General features: G+C 32.7%; 1 protein-coding gene across 5 annotated transcripts in view; it reads left to right on the top strand.

The window, feature by feature from the left end:
- The window catches only part of ZNF280D (zinc finger protein 280D), a 116044-nt gene that overhangs the window by 18887 nt on the left and 79260 nt on the right, over positions 1 to 17897 (top strand). For all 5 annotated transcript variants that reach the window (XR_003006259.1, XM_024767770.1, XM_024767771.1 and 2 more), the window contains 5 exons: positions 1473 to 1538; positions 1639 to 1778; positions 9891 to 10008; positions 15058 to 15228; positions 15373 to 15482. Coding sequence is in view for 4 of the 5 variants with exons in the window: in XM_024767770.1 (XP_024623538.1) it covers positions 1473 to 1538; positions 1639 to 1778; positions 9891 to 10008; positions 15058 to 15228; positions 15373 to 15482 (605 nt within the window). In the remaining variant the exon portion in view is untranslated. The remainder of the gene's footprint in view (positions 1 to 1472; positions 1539 to 1638; positions 1779 to 9890; positions 10009 to 15057; positions 15229 to 15372; positions 15483 to 17897) is intronic.

Here is a 17897-nt window from a genome sequence, read left to right as displayed (position 1 = left end):
GGAGTGCCACTTCGATTATAAATTGAACTAGGCGTGATGGCATGCTTGTTGATGATAGTGGAACATAATTATATATTCTCTTAATTACTGTTTCTTGCCACTGTGATTATTTTATACTGGAATATTAGCATATTGCAAAATTGTTACTCAAGTTCTCTTATTGAAAAGATGACAATTAAGATTTAAGTTGAATTTATATTGCTTGTAGATGACTGTTAACAGTATTCGACTGGAATAACATATATTAGTTTTAAAATAGTTCTGTCAGAAGGGGATTGACCAGGAAGAATTTCTTTTGTGTACTCTTAAGATGCACAATTTAAATGATTTTATTGCTGTTTATGTATAAGCCATAAAATATTTTAACTTATGGAGTATGAGCTAAATGTTTATATACAGTTGCCAGAAAGGAAGGTACAAACTTTTGTAGAATACAAACACCAAAAGGACTTTAGCAGTAGTTCTTTGATGGTTTGAGTAAATACTTAATCTTGAATTTCTGAATGAAAATGGGGTCAAGTTGCTTGAGCAGATTTTTCTCCTTTAAGACATCTCTAGTACTTAGGTATAGAGCACTGCATTGCCATTTTCAGAAAACAGTCCTACTTTTATATGGCCCTTTACTTTATAGAATTATTTTATGGGAGCTGGTTCCTTTCTACTACGAGGGGAAAAAAGGAAATTTATATGAGGTATGGTGTTTGTGCTTTTACCTTTTTCTAACCAACAATTTCAGGCAATCCTTACTCTTCTAAATTTTAGTTTGATTACTGAAAAACCTGTAATTAGGAACTTTAAACTGCAATTAGGAACTTTAAACTGATCCTGAAAGTCATATTATGCTCTGACTTCTGGTATAGTGATACATTTGAAGCCCCTTAAGTTGTAAGGTATTCTGGTAAACTGTATGTTCATTGCAGTCTGTATTCTCTGATAGTTTCCCTTTCAGGACTCAGTAATGGTGCAGATAATCCAGTGAGATCCCTTATAATGATACTTTAGGGCTTATAAGGGTGTGAATTGGATATGGATGTTAGACAGGGTTTGATTTTGAGTAATAGGAACTTGAGTGTGTGTATAGCCCTTTCATCACTCAAAGAAAGATATATACTTCAATTATAGTTATATATGAATATATTTTTAGAAAATTTTTGCCAATTATATGACTATTTCTTTGCCATGCAGAAGGTTTGACTTATATGTAGTCATATTTATCAATCTTTAACTTCTGGCTTTTGGATTTTGAATTACAGTTAGAAAGATTGTTCTTATTTTATAAGATAATTAAGATGCATAATCTTATTTCTTTAGTAGATAAAGATATATACGTTTAAAATTACCTATATTCATAAGTCAGCGTTAACTTGTATTCTCCTTCTAGGAATCTGTTTGTTTTCAGTGTATGATTTCTATTATCTTAATATATATGTCATTCAAACAATGAATTTTAAAATAAATGTAATCTTTTATAGATATTTTGAATAGAGTAAACCCCAGCTCATATTCAAGGGGAATAAAGAATGGTGCGCTCAGCCGAGGTACAGTATTATTGTACTATTTTTGTTTTAAAGTGAAGTATTTTGACATCATTGATTATATAGAAATATATTCAATGTGTTGTATAATTTTAAAATACAGGTATTACTGCTGCATTCAAGCCTACAAGTCAACACTACACGAACCCAACATCAAATCCAGTGCCTGCCTCGCCAGTAAATTTTCATCCTGAATCTAGATCTTCAGATAGTTCTGTTATTGTTCAGCCTTTGTCTAAACCTGTAAGTGTTTCTGAAACTACACAGCCAGCTGAGGGATACATTGGATATTATTTATCAGTATCAACAATGCCTAGTTAAAATTCTGTACTACCATGGGTAATCATCTAATGGAATCATAATCAGCATCAGAAAATGTCACGTTCTCTATGATAGCTCAACTGGTACCCAAATAATAATTGCAGTAACAAACTACTCAGCCTGTTTTTAAATTAGGTAATATGCTTAAATTAAATAGGTACAGTATTGAAAACTGTGCTATCAAAACATGAATAAAAGTATAATCAGTAATGAATATTGCATAATGGCAAACTATTTCAGATTGTAAATTGGGCCAAATGTTCTTAGTTCTTAATTGGGAAAATTGCTAAGAGCCTACTGGAGCTTTTTATTCTGAAAACATACCGTCATAGTTTAGTTAGTTTAAATAACTCTTAACAAAAACTAATAGTTAATATTTACTGAGTTGTTAATATGTGCAAGGCTTTGTGCTAAATGCTGTACATGAATTAATCTCATTTAATTCTTAAATGTTCCTATGAAGTAGGCACTATTATTTTTCTCTGTTTTATAGTTGAGGAAACTGAGGCTCACAGTGAATTTAAATAATTAAATATTAAATTTAATAATTTAAATAATTCACTCAGGGTCACACAGCTGGCAAATGATAGATCTGGGATTTCAATCCAGACTAATCCATAGTTTATTTGTATTTGTATATACATGCATGTGTATTGTACGTAAATGTATACTTCTAAAAAAAAAATGGAAGCATTGCCTTAGTGTGAAAGTTTTCAAAGTGTAGTCTTCAGTCCCCTGGGGTTCCTGTAAGACTCTTTTATAGGTTTTGGAACAACAGTATTGTCACAATAACACAAAGACACTATTTGCTTTTTTCACTGTGTTGACATTTGCACTGATGATGCAAAAGCAGTGGTGGGTAAACTGCTGGTTCCTTAGTATGAATAGGAGTTTTTGTATTAGTCACCACCCTGCACTCACAATAAAAATTATTCCAGTCATACTCAGTTCCCTTGATGAAGAATTAAAACGTTATTAATTTTATTAACTCTCTACCCTTGGATACATGTGTCTTTTAAAATATTTTGTGTGATGAAATGGGTGGTGTGCATAAAGTATTACTGTGTCTGAGGTATGATTATCTTGAGGAAAAGCACTAGTGTGATTAAATTGTGAGCTAAACTACCCAGAAGACCATTTTTAACTTGAAAGGATGACTGACAAACCATGGTTTATACTACTATTAACTTAATGGTTTAAAAACACCTACTTTTATTATCTCACAGATTTTGTGGGTCAGGAGTCAGGTCATATCTTCATAGTCCCTAAAGGCTTCATTCAAGGTGTGGGCTCTGAGCTTGCAGTCTCATCTGAAGCTCTCAACTCAGGAAGTATCTGCTTCCAAGTTCTCATGCTTATTGGTACCATTCGGTTCCTTAAGGGTTGTCAGATTGAGAGTCTCAGAATTTTAGTGGCTTTTGGCTGGCTCCTTGCCAGGTGGGTCTTTCCAACATGGCTTCTTACTTCCTCGAAGCACACAAGGAAGAGGGAATCCTTAGCAGGATGGCATTTCAGCCTTATGTAATGTAATCACATACAAAAAATCATGTACATTCTGTCACTTTTGCTATATTCTGTCAGAAACAAGTCATGTGTCTTGTGCACACTCCAAGAGAGGGAATCACACAGGACATGAATACCAGGGCGTGGGGATCATGGAAGCTACTTTAAAGTCTGTCTGCCACACACGAGTTCTTCAGTCTTTGCTGTTTGGTAGACAGTTCCTCAAAATTGAACAAAGTGCACCTGCCACTTCAAGGAAAACAACTGGTGGTATTTCTTGCCACCGATGAAATTTGAGCTATCAAGCAAAGTTAAAATTTTGAACAACTTGAACCTGCCATCATGATCTTGACAGCTTCCCAGTACGTAAAATCTTTTCTGGTGGGTGGCGGTATTAATAAATATGATTTTTTGATATTGTGTAATTTTTCAACATTTGGAAGATGTGCGTAATTCAAAGAAACCAATATTTTCTAAATAACTAATGTATGATGTCATAAAATCATGCATGGATAAGATTCATTCAAAGTGCAAGATAAGGCTAATAGATTTTAATGTAACAAAGTTCAAAAAAGTCAGTGATAAGGAGTGAGATTCCACATTGCAACAAACCTTTAAGAGAATACCAGCTGTCGGGCTTCCCTGGTGGCGCAGTGGTTGAGAGTCCGCCTGCTGATGCAGGGGACACGGGTTCATGCCCCGGTCCGGGAAGATCCCACATGCCGCAGAGCGGCTGGGACCGTGAGCCATGGCCGCTGAGCCTGCGCGTCCACAACAGGAGAGGCCACAACAGTGAGAGGGCCGTGTACCGCGAAAAAAAAAAGAAAATACCAACTGTTGAGTTTTGGTATTGTATCAAAGAAATATAACCCCATTTATTCTAATTTGCTATTAAAATATTCCCTTTTTCAACTATTAATTTTTATGAAGCCAGATTATATTCTTCAACCGGAACAACATATTTTAACAGAATGAAAGCCAAAGCAGGTATGAGAGTATAGCAGTTTTTGATTAATCTAGACATTAAAGAGATTTGCAGAAATGTAAAACAGTGCCACTATTTTCACTGATTTTTTTGTGTTTGCTAGACAAGCCATTTTTTACAAAATGTTATTTATGTTAATCTGTAATGGATTTATTATTGTTTAAAATGAAATTAATAAATATTTTAAAAATTTCTCTGTTTTAATCTCTAATATGGTAAATATCAGTAGATATAACCTATCTAAATAAAAATTCTTTTGGGTCCTCAGTAATTTTTCAATGTGTAGAGGGGTTCTGAAACCAAGGAGTTAGAGTACTAAAACAAAAAGTTACCCAAAATGTAAAGATTCTTTGCTACTGGAATTGAATTAACTCTGGATGATTTCATGCTTCATAAGCTATTTGGCATTGGCCTTACAGAAATAGTAAATTTCCCCTAAAATGTTTGTTCTTTTTATAATAAGTGAAACAACTACCAAAGCACCTATAAATTTTCTTGCAAATATTCAATTTCAAAACCAGAATTGAATCCAGATATTTTTGGTATGACTAATCCATTTTTCCTTCCCTTTATATCATATTACTATAAGGTAATCTACATATTTGTTACCACTAAAAATTGATATTTGAGGTGTATCTTTCATAGAAGACTTATTAAATTTAATTTTATTTACATGAAAAGAAAAATCTATGGCTAAATAAACTCTGCCCCCACTTATATTTTGAAGAGGTCATATATCATAAAAAATAAGAGTATCTTTGGGCAAATACTACGCCCCCCCAAATCTTTTCTGTAGTTTTAGCATTCTGAAATAATAATATTGATATGAGCCCTGGACTAGTAGTTTAAATGACTTAAGATTGAAGCAAGAGACTTCAATGCTGATTCTGCCTTGTTCTTAACTAAAGCATTGGCAAAACCTCTCTGAGCCTCATTTTCTTCATTTCTAAAATGAGAGATAATTTTACCCAGACTGCTGATTCTCAATCTTGGATCCTAAGATGGTAAGCTACCCAAAATGTAAAGATTCTTTGTTATTAGTGGAATCAGATTAACTTGGTAGGTTTCTCATGCGTATTGTAAGCTGTTTGGCATTTGGAAGGATAGAAAACCGGAAAAAGAAACTTTATTATTTAATTCAGTTTGATAGATAAAAATCTTTCCAACATTGGACCCAGGGAGAAAAAAAATAAAGTGAGGGGTGATATCTTTGGTATTATAAAAGTTAGAAACTAGAGCTTTTTCGAACTCAAAATGTTTTACTTCTGTGGGCATAGTTTTTAAATCAAAACACCTCAATTGATAGTTCCAGATCTTGGGGAGTTTTTAAAAGGCGAAATTTTGTCAGTTGGTCTGGGTGGATGGGTCTTGGAAGTAATACATTTTAAAAAGCTCTCCAGGTAATTCTAATGTGCACAGATAAGAATGACATATATTCTGGAATGAATTGAGGACGCTATGTAAGGAAATTATTTACTGTGAATTTTGGAAGCCACTGCTTTTAATTATAGTTTTTCATTTTATGTCATGTTTTGTATGTATGTGTATATTTACTTTTTCATGTAACATCTCTATACTTCAGTGTCTCTTTCAAATCTGTTTCAGGTAGTGGGGATATACTGTTATCATTTAAAAAGTCAGTGTGATATAGCTTAAGGGCATAGGCTTTGTAATTAGACCCAACTTCTAATTACAGCTCCATCAATAATAAGTGGGGCTGTATTGGGAACCTTGCATAACCACACCTAACCTTAGTTTACCTACTTATAAAATGGGGTATAAGGTCTTTGTGACAACTACTTGATTTAGTACATGCAGTGAACCGTGAAGTGCAAGTATATTTAAAATATGACTGTGGCTTGTGTTTTAGGTGTGAAGGGTGAATAACTTCAAGTTCAGAAGTGACTTGCCCAAGGTTTTGTAGCTAAATAAATGTGCAGATTTTCTGGATCCCAGTCTAGCACCCATTATACCCTTACTGTTGTGTTTGATATCTTTCTGAACAGTTTTAGGAGACTTTAAAAATTCCATGTTGGATAATTATTTTAACCAGTTACTGTTTTTTTTGTTGTTTTTAAAACTTATTTTTGGCTGCCCTGGGTCTTCCCTGCTGCGCACAGGCTTTCTGTAGTTGTGGCGAGTGGGGGCTACTCTTTGTTGAGGTGCGCAGGCTTCTCCTTGTGGTGGCTTCTCTGGTTGTGGAGCACGGGCTCTAGGCACACAGGCTTCAGTGATTGCAGCACGCAGACTCAGTAGTTGTGGCTCGTGGGCTCTAGAGGGCAGGCTCAGTAGTTGTGGCGCATGGGCTTAGTTGCTTCGACAACATGTGGGGTATTCCCAGACCAGGGATCGAACCCATGTCCCCTGCATTGGCAGGTGGATTCTCATCCACTGCAGCACTCGGGAAGTCTACCAGGTATTGTTGAATAATGTGTGCCTGCTCTCTGAAACTGGGTGCTTACATTAGCCAGAGTTATTTCCTAGGAAAGTGTTTATTAACTTTGTACTTCTGTTAAAGAACTGTTTTAGAAAATGTAGGTGAATATTATCCATTTTTTTAAGTGTAAATATTTGAAGAAAATATCTTGAAGCAAGATTGTGCTTGGTTACAATTAAGTTAGATGGCATCACAGATTTTTTTTTTTTTAAACGTTGCACATTAAGGCTCAAATGCAAATATCTGTTAGGCTTCAAATTCTTTGAGTGGCTTGGGTTACTTCGATACCCATTTCCATAACAACTTCTATTTTTTTAAAACAGCAACAATCATTTATTTAGTCACAGATCTGCAATGCGTGCAGGGTGTGGTGAGGAAGGCTTATGTCTTTTTTAAATTAAGAAAAAAATTTTTATTGAGGTGTAGTTGACATACAGCATATTTGTTTCAGATGTACAGCATAATGATTCAATATTTATATATATTGTGAAATGATCACCACAGTAAGTCTAGTTAAAGTCTGTCACCATACGTCGTTACAGAATTTTTTTCTTGTGATGAGAAATTTTAAGATCTCTCTTAGTAACTTTCACATATGCAGTACAGCATTATTAACTTTAGTCACCATGCTGAACTTCACATCCCCATAATTTATTTATTTTATAACTGGAAGCTTATTCACTTTGACTCCCTTCACCCATATTTTGTTTCTATAACTTCCCATGGTCAAACTCATGTCAATAGAAAAGTTAGCAGTAAACCAAAATTCTTAAAACTTATTTGTCCCTTAATTTATAAGCACAAAATAAGCAAAACCTTCCCGTTTGTATTTTGAAATAATATGTATTTTGTTGGGAAAGTTTAGAAAGAGAGAAGTGTACATACTGTATTTTGATTTTTTTCCCTCCTTCAAACAGTGTAGATTATATCAGTCAGAACCAAACTATATACACAGATGCGTATTTCTCTTTTTTCACTGAACATTCTACTAGGAATGTGTCACTGGATATTTCTCAAAAACATATTAGTGGCTGCATGGTAATCTTTTAATTTATTTAACCATTTTTCCATTGTTGGACATAAAGATTTTAATTTTTTGCTGTTAAAAATAATTCTCCAGTAAACAGTTTCATTTCCTTACTATAAATTTTTAAAGTGGAATCGTTGGATGAAAGGATGTGAACTAATATAAAGCCTGTGATAGCTGCTGCCACAATTTTCATGTGGAAAAGTTATACCTAAATATAGCTTCTATTTTGCCAGTAGTATATGTTATTATTTTTTAGTTGATAAATTTTAATTTTATTTCAAACTAATTTTAGACTTACAGGAAATATAATACAATATCCCTAATGCTGACGTTTTACTTATCAAAACTAAACTGCAGGGCTTCCCTGGTGGCACAGTGGTTGAGAGTCTGCTTGCTGATGCAGGGGACATGGGTTTGTGCCCCGGTCCGGGAAGATCCCACATGCCGCGGAGCGGCTGGGCCCGTGAGCCATGGCTGCTGGACCTGTGCGACTGGAGCCTGTGCTCCACAATGGGAGAGGCCACAACAGTGAGAGGCCCGCGTACCACAAAAAAAACTAAACCGCAGACCTTATTTGAATTTTACCAGTTTTTCCATTAATGTCATTTTTCATTCCCAGCATCCTATTTAGGATCACACCTTAACAGTTTGTTATTTCTTCTTAGTCTCCTCATATTTTTCTACAGTTACTTACTCTTTGTCTATTATGACCTTGATACTTTCAAGAGAAGTGGCAATTATTTTGTGTTATGTAATTGCCATTGTCTTTACTTGCATTTCTTTGACTAGTAAGTTGGGAAAAAAGTTTTTTGTATGTATTGGTCATTTGTTTTTTGCTTTTGAAGTGCCTCAGGTTATGCCCTTTGCCAATTTTTCTCTTAAAGTGACTTTTTCCCTTTTGATCTTTAAGTCTTGTTAAATCTTAGAGCTTTTGCTTGTTATATATTATGACTCATAGAATGGTCCAAAATCACTCTAATGAGAGCTCACTCTGTACAATGATGGTCTTTTATAAATAGAATTGGATTCTATTTTTGTGTATGTGTATCAGTATATTTAATAGTTTTGGAATACATATATATCCCTAAATTATATTGACCACATTTTATGATTATTTATATTAATATATGTGTGTGCTAACATATAAATTTATACTATCTTATATTTGACTATATTATGATTCATTTCATACATTTCATTCTTGATATCTTCCTATTAACTGGGACCACACTTTCTCCTGATGGAAGGGCTGAAACTTTCCTTGAGCTCCAAGCACTTCAGGAATGGAGCAGGTGTCCCAGATCAGTCCTATAAACAGCTTCCATTCTAAACCCTGTGTGCCTAGCTTTCTTGTTTGTTCACCCTGCTGACCTGGCAGTTTTGTATTTGCCCTAAGAGGTGGGAGATTGCCTGGCCCAGCATGGCTTTCCGTAGGGTGCTGGGAAGAGGGGGGACCCATTAGTTTTCCTTCTTAGACTTGGCTTATAAATTTTGCCAGTAAAGACGATCCCAAAACTCATATCGTGTGATATGTTCATCCTTAACCCTGATGCACCATACTGCAGATTAATTCCCAGTATGTTTGCCCTGATATTTTTATCTGTGGGGTTTATAGAGGTATAGAAACTTCTAAAATTGTACGTATGTCAGAATATTTACATATTTTTTCCTTGCTTTTACCCAAAGATTTTGGTAAGTTCTATTATTTGCTCTTTGATAGGAATCCTGCATTTTTAGTGACTCTCTGAGGTGTATCAGTCTTACTGATTTAAAATGGGTTTGTATGTTTCTTTTACCTTGAAAAAAAATCAGGCTAGAATTTTCCCCCCATTTTAATTGACTAGTCAGGAACAAGCCAGCTCTAAGTAATAGCTTGCTTTCAGTTTTAGTAGATGATAATTTTGGCATAATAGTAGTAATTGCCTTTGTGTTTTATAACTTATTAGTAATGGAGTCATCGAAGGTTATCCTTATAATATTGGCATACAGTTAAATTTACCTTTATAAAAGCTTATGAAACAAAATAATTATAATTATGTTGAATATATGTAATGTTCTTCCTTTGAAATATTTTAACAGGGTTATGTAACGAAGTCATCACGAGTTGTTTCTAATAATTCTTCAGAGTTACTGTTTGACTTGACCCAGGATACAGGATTACCACTTTACCAAGGAGGACCAACACTTTCTATAGCAGGTTGGTTTCAGCACTTTTTCAAAAAATTAGAAAAAGAAACTTGATGAATATGCATATGGAATTGACTTTCTGTTTTGAAGTCCATGCCTTCAAGTTAAGTTTTTCACATATTGTAAGGTGTAATGGCGCCAGTAGTTCTCGAATGCCTTTTTAGGTAGTTTTAAATGAAATCTTATTTACTAATAGAGTATTTTATTTCTTCCTGTTAATTAAGTAGGCTAACCAACTTTGACCTTGTTCGCACTTGGCATTAAACATGGCCTGAAAAAATCTTTATTTTTATTTTGTTATTTTAATTTTATTGGAGCAGAGTTGATTTATAATGTTGTGGTAGTTTCAGGTGTACAACAAAGTGATGTTATACATATACGTATATTCATTCTTTTTTAGATTCTTTTCTCATATAGGTTATCACAGAATACTGAGTAGAGTTTCCTGTGCTATACAGTAGGTCCTTGTTGGTTATCTATCTGATATATAATAGTGTGTGTATGTTCATCCCAAGATCCTGATTTATCCCTCCCCACCACGTTTCCCTTTTGGTAACCATAAGTTTGTTTTCAATATCTGTAAGTCTGTTTCTGTTTTGTAAATAAGTTCATTTGTATCATTTTTTAAAATTAGATTCCACATATGAATGATATCATATGGTATTTGTTTTTGTCTGACTTACTTCACTTAGTATGATAATCTCTAGGTCCATCCATGTTGCTGCAAATGGCATTATTTTATTCTTTTAATGGCTGAGTAATATTCCATCGTATATATGTACCACATCTTCTTTATCCATTCCTCTGTTGATGGACATTTAGGTTGCTTTCATGTCTTGGCTATTGTAAATAGAGCTGCAGTGAACATTGGGGTGCATGTATCTTTTCGAAGTATGGTTTTCTCCGGATATATGCCTAGGAGTGGGATTGCTGGATCATATGGTAACTCTTTTTTTATTTTTTTAAGGAACCTCCATACTGTTCTCCATAATGGTTATACCAATTTACATTCCCATCAACAGTGTAGGAGTCTTCCCTTTTCTCCACACCCTCTCCAGCGTTCATTGTTTGTAAACTTTTTGATGATGGCCATTCTGACCGGTGTGGGTGATACCTCATTGTAGTTTTGATTTGCATTTCTCTGATAATTAGTGATGTTGAGGATCTTTTCATGTGCTTTTTAGCCATCTGTATGTCTTCTTTGGAGAAATATCTATTTAGATCTTCTGCCCATTTTTTGATTGGGTTGTTTGGTTTTTTTGACATAGAGCTGCGTGAGTTGTTTGTATATTTTGGCAATTAATCCCTTGTTCGTTGCTTAGTTTGCAAATATTTTCTCCCATTCTGTGGGTTGTCTTTTCATTTTGTTTATGGTTTCCTTTGCTGTGCAGAACGTTTCAAATTTAATTAGGTCCCATTGTTTTGGTTTTTATTTTCATTACTCTAGGAGGTGGATCAAAAAGGATATTGCTGCAATTTATGTCAAAGAGTGTTCTTCCTGTTTTCCTCTAAGAGTTTTATAGTGTCTGGCCTTACATTTAGGTCTTTGATCCATTTTGAGCTTATTTTTCTGTGTGATGTTAGAGAATGTTCTAATTTCATTCTTTTACATGTAGCTGTCCGGTTTTCCCAGCACCACTTATTGAAGAGTCTGTCTTTTCTCCATTGTATATTCTTGCCTCCTTTGTCATAGATTAATTGACAATAGGTGCGTGGGTTTAGTTCTGGGCTTTCTATCCTGTTCCATTGATCTATATTTCTGTTTTTGAGAAAAATCTTAAAATAATATCTATAAGTTAGAGAAGTCCTCTGATATCCTAAATACTCTGTTAAAAGGAATATTTATTATGTTCTATGACCACTAGTATGGAAAAGTGTATGGTTATAGTTAAATTCTCAATTAGGTTAGTGTGTTTCTATTCAATACACGATTTAGGTATAAAATATGATTACAGAGTGCTGTTATAAAGTGGCTGCACTAAATTTGTCTGTAGTCATTACTCAGTAAATGCCTGTTGAAGGAGTAATGAAATTTCCCTATTGAAGAAGTTACTTTTATTATATACTATTAACAAGGTTCTTCATTAACCAAAAATAAATTAGTGTGTTATGAAAGAATTTTATCTAATTGAAAATTCCTTGTACAGGCAGTTATGCTTTGTATACTAGCAATTTTGATATATTTCAGATATTTGACTAAATTGAGATTTGGGGGAATTTTTAGATTTTTCACTAATAAATTAGTGTGGAAAATTTACCAAATGCTTCCTGATTTTTTTAATAGTAATATCAGTACCTAAAATGTTTTTCCACTTAGATAATATTTAGTTGATATTCACTTCTTCGGGTATCACCTACAAATTTGTAAAAAACTAGTTAGTAAAATAGGTAAGAACCAAAAGAAACAAGGAGAAAAAATAATTGTCTTAAGTCTGGTTTTACAAAACACATGAACTTTATTTATAGAAAAAGTCTGAGTTCTTGAAACTTCTTGGGGCTAAGAACAGTGACTCCTGCTCTCCTTCTAAGTTTTTTTCTGCAGAGAGACTTTAGCCTGTAGATTTGAACTGCTATTCTTAAGATTTTTGTAGCCTTTAGCATGTCTTTACATTTCAGTTTTCTCATACTATTAAAATAGAGATTTTATTTTTCTTATTTAATGCATTCACTCTCCAGACCTTCAATCAGCCATTTGTAGATATAATTTTAATTCTTGCTCTATTTCAATTAGGGCTTTCTGAAGCCCAAATAAGATAAATAAAACGTGAAATGCATTATAAGCTTTAAAGGACTCTACAACAAATATTTGTTATGAATGGTAACAGGTGCAATATGTTCAATAGCATTAACTGATCAAGTTCAAGTGATCATGGATATTTGGAGAGAACTGGGTTTGAGTTTGATCTTGAATGAGAATAGGATTTTTACTGGCCAAGATAGAGGTGTTGAGTGTGGGAAACAATACAAGCCAAAGACAATAGAGATGTTAAAGGGTCAGAATTTAAAACTCTTAAATTCAGAGTAATTTTATTTCTTATGTTAAAAAAATACTTATAATAAAAGTCCGATGTACTGTCTAGGCTGTTATATAATCAGAATATTAATCCAAAATACCAGCACTCATTAGCTTTTCAGCTAACCTCAGCATCTCACAAGAATGCTACTGTGATTACACAGAATGTTTCCCGCGTTCCCATAGTATAGCCGTCAGTAATCACATGCTTTGAAGATAGAAAAAGAAAATCATTTTTATGTTATCTCAAAGGATGAAACAGAGGAGCCAACTATTGTAATACTCTTATTTTCCGGGCATATTTCTCCTTATTAAAAAGCGGACAGGTGAATCTATTACAATAATTTTTTCCCCTCTGAAGTAAGTTAAGATATAAAATATTTTATTAGTAAAGATAATAGCTGTTTTTTATTATTGAATGCTTTCTATGTACTAGATGTTGGGTTGGTTGCTTTTAAAAGTAAGTTAAGATATGAAATTTTTTTAGTAATGATAATAGCTTTCATTTATTATTGATTGCCTTCTTTGTACCAAATATTGTATTCGGTGTTTTAAATACAGTATCTTATTTGATCTTAAAAGTGCTGTGTTAAAGACACAGACCTACTAGAGAATGGACTTGAGGATATGGGGAGGGGGTAGGGTAAGCTGTGACAAAGCGAGAGAGAGGCATGGACATATATACACTACCAAATGTAAGGTAGATAGCTAGTGGGAAGCAGCCGCATAGCACAGGGAGATCAGCTCGGTGCTTTGTAACTGCCTGGAGGGGTGGGAGGGATAGGGAGGGTGGGAGAGGCAGACGAAAGAGGGAGGAGATATGGGAACATATGTGTATATATATATAACTGATTCATTTTGTTGTAAAACAGAAACTAACACACCATTGTAAAGCAATTATACTCCAATAAAGATGTTAAAAAAAAAGCGCTGTGTAAAATAAGGTATTATAACTCTTACTTTATAAAAGAACAAAGTGAGGCTCAGGGAAGTTAATTAAATAAGCCAAGAAAACATAGCTATCAGTGACAGAGCCTGGATTTGAACTTATCCTGTCTGGTTTAAAAGCCTGGAATATTTCTAGTGTATTTACTGCTTATACTTTTAGTGTACAGTTGGGAGCATTAGAATATGATGTGCAGTTTTAAAATCCTTGTTACCCAGCCTAGTTATAGCCTAAATATCCCCATTTCCCTTGCTATGGCTCTGAATAAGGCTAAAATCCTTTAGCAAAAAGGTTATAGTTTTCAAACTAAGACTTCATTTAGGAATGAAATTCCTGTAAAAACAAAATTTTATGCAAAAGTCTAATAAGTAAAATATAAAAGCAGAGTTTCTCTGTCAAACACACCCAGGGTATTCCCTAAGAGGAGCCCATTAAGCTCTGGGGAAGATAATTTGAAAACCATAGTATAATACTAACTCTTTCTATTATGAACCCTTTCACATGAATGAATGAGGTTTTATCGTTCAAGATTAGTAGTTTCCACTTTGTATGTAGGAATAAATGGGTAATATAACCTAAAGCCATCAGTAGACCACCTCTTTCTTAGGTGGACAAAGCTAACTTTTCATTAGACATTTTAAGTCATTAAATAAAAAGCTTCTAAAGTGTCTCTCTAAATTTTTGGGTTTTTTTTTTTTTAAAAACAAACTCATGCACTTAAGCATCTAAAGTTAATTCATTTGTGGGAACCCTGGCATATTCTTTGTGCTTTAATTTTTTTTGTGTTTTTGCTTGCTCTGCCTTCTTTCATAATAGCTGTTTATATATTTCTTTATTTGAAATTATATTTAGTATTGCCTTACATAGAAAGGTATTTTATGAATAATTTGAATATATATAGTATGTAATAGATATTTATACAGTTTCTTTATATCCCCTAACTTTTGATCACATCAATTTTTGTCATTATTTATTGTTATTTGTATGATGTGATAATTCAATTATATTACATTTAATTTCACTCCAAAGTATTTTTACTTAGTTGTAAGCAATGTTCTAAAGTCTTTAAAAATATTTTCTCACTATTTAAATCATTATAGGTATGAATGAAAGTTCATTTTTATCAAAACGTCCTTCTACTTCTGAAGTAAACAGTGTTAATCCAAAAAAGTCTAAACCCAGTGAAGGTGTTTCTGGAACAAATTCCTCAGCTGTATTTTCTTCAGTTAAATCTCTTTCAGCGACATCTCCCCAGGCTATGCCGTCAAAAGGTAAACATGAAATGTAGCATATAAAAAAGAAATTATAGTATTTATATATGAATTATAGAAATTGTAATACAGACTATCAATAATGGTTATTGAAGGTTAAAAAGTGATGAATTTTGAATCATATATATTTTGAATTTATTTTAGGTACAAATATCTCATCAAATCAATCTAAAAATGGAACACCTTTTCCAAGAGCTTGTCCAAAGTGCAATATTCATTTCAATCTTTTGGATCCTTTGAAAAATCACATGAAGGTAAAACTTTTTCAAAATTTAATTTTAAAAAGGTTTGCAAATCCCTAAAAATATTGATTGATTTGCAGTAAATAATGATTTGTTCAGATATTTAGATAAGAAATATTCTCATATTGGTATTTACATATGTTAGGTAAAAGTTTATATTCATAATGATTGTCTTTATATAAGATTTTAAAATTTGTTCTGAATCATCAAATTAAAAAAATTGTTCATATACGTTATAATGTATATACATTATAATTGTATTCTAATTTTAAATGAAAATAATGCATTGTTTAGAATATCTTATTTACTAGCTTATGCATACTTGAAACTTCTTAAAAATAGGCATTTTATTATGTGTTTAATATTTCATATAAGTTAACAGTTCCTTTAGTTATCTTTTTTGTTCATACTAACATGTGCATGTCATGTTACACAATGAAAATCTTAGTTTTACTTTAATTTCAGCACTCAGGCATAAGCTCCAAATGATAGAGGATTTTATATGAAATAATTGTTTTAACTTAGTCCAGAATATAGTTTGTGTAATTGTTATAAATTAATTTGAGCTTATTATTGGTATAAGAAGCTCCTGAAATTAGATTTTAAGAAATTTTCAAAGTACAAATGAAATAGGAGGTTTAGGTAACACTTTACTTAAAATATTTTGGTAGATATTACAGTACCCTGCTGTGTCTATGGAAAGATAGCCTGTATTCCTCTTCTGTGCCCGGTATAAATGCAAGGAAGGGGGAAAGAGACAAGAAAAAAGGCAGTGTAGATCATATGGAGAAAAGAAGGAAGGAGAAGGATGCAATGGTAAAGAAATATCTAAGGAAAAGTTTCAGGGATTGCTCACTGTTTCAGGGATTGACAAATCTTTTTTGAAATTCAGTATTTTACAAAAAAAGTAGAAAAAAATAAAGGAACTTTTTAATTTTAAATATAGTCTCTTTATTTAAATACAAAACTATTTGGTCTGTGACTACTTCTAGCTCGCAAGTACTCCCTGATAATTGCACTTTGTGGTTTGTTCTTATATGAGAATTAACCTGTACAAGTGCTTTCAGTTTTCCTATTTATGTAATATTTTGATGAGATAACCTGATGTTTTTTCATGTTTCGCATTTTGGACCTAGGGAAAAAAGAAAGGGTTAAATTCTTTAGTTATCTTTAGTTATTTGAATAGGTAATAGTCATATGATTCAAAATTGAAAAGTTTACAAAGGCATACAAGTAAAAACTCTTATCCCTGTCTCTTATTTACCTGGTTCCCAGTATGACTCTCAAAGAAAATAATTTTTATTAGTTTGTTTTCTATCCTCTCTGGTCTTCTTTCTGCATAAACAGGTGAACACAAGTGCTCTTCTTTTCTGTTTTGTGTACAAGCTGTAGCACATTATATATACTGTACCTGGTGCGACTGGCAATCATTTTCCAAAATGTAGCTTTACTTCCAAAACATATTATAGCATTGTTTGTGATTACTCATATTAGAAACAATCACAACTTCATATAATATTCATATAATAAAACACTATTCAGCATTTTTAAAAAGGATGGAATCTTTAGAATGATGATATGGGAAGATAGCTCTAAGACATATTATTGAACTAAGTTGAATGTATTATGAATAACTTATTATATTCCTTTATATCATAAAGAAATCTTAGAGAATAGTCACCAGATTTCGGACAGGGAAGTGTAAAATTATGGAGACTTTATGTTCTAGATGATGCATTTTATACATAAATTATAATTTACAATAATAATTTCTATTTTGAAAAAAATAAGATTTTTATATTATTTGTAAATGATTTTTTTGCTTTTATTATAGATAAGTAGATGACTGTACCACAGAAATAATGTTTTCTTTCAATGAAGAATACCTAAAACATAATTCAAATATGCTACAATAATAACAACAATATACTTACCTGAGACCATGTGAGACTACTAAGCTTTAAATACATTATTTCATTTAATCCTTAGAAAATTCTTTGAGATAGACATTTTTCTCATTGTTTTATAGCCAGTTAATTGGCATAACTGGTATTCAAACTTAATGGTAAAAAACTCAAGTTCTCCCAAATACTTATTATTATTCCCCTTTTGACAAGTGTATGGGATATTTAACTTGAAGATAGGTACATTATTTCTTTTTAGGGAATTTGATATTTATCAACCAGATCTAGCTTATTAATTACATTGTTTAGATTTCTATAACTTAACTTATTTTTTTGTTTACTTGCTCTGTCATGGATTGAGAAATAGCACATCTCAATCCACATCTTTCACCACCAATATATTTTTTTGCTTTATTGCAATTCTGTTTTAAGATTGTTGCTATTGTTTGTGATACAGATGAATCTCTTTTGTAACTGTATTGTGAATGCATCCTTTAGCATTTTTATAAAATGTCCTTTTTTG

Source organism: Neophocaena asiaeorientalis, unplaced genomic scaffold (genome assembly GCF_003031525.2).
Source record: "Neophocaena asiaeorientalis asiaeorientalis breed wild unplaced genomic scaffold, Neophocaena_asiaeorientalis_V1.1 scaffold71, whole genome shotgun sequence".
NCBI lineage: Eukaryota > Metazoa > Chordata > Mammalia > Artiodactyla > Phocoenidae > Neophocaena > Neophocaena asiaeorientalis.
The sequence above is the reverse complement of the archived record's forward strand: the minus strand, read 5'-3'. Positions and strand labels throughout refer to the sequence as shown.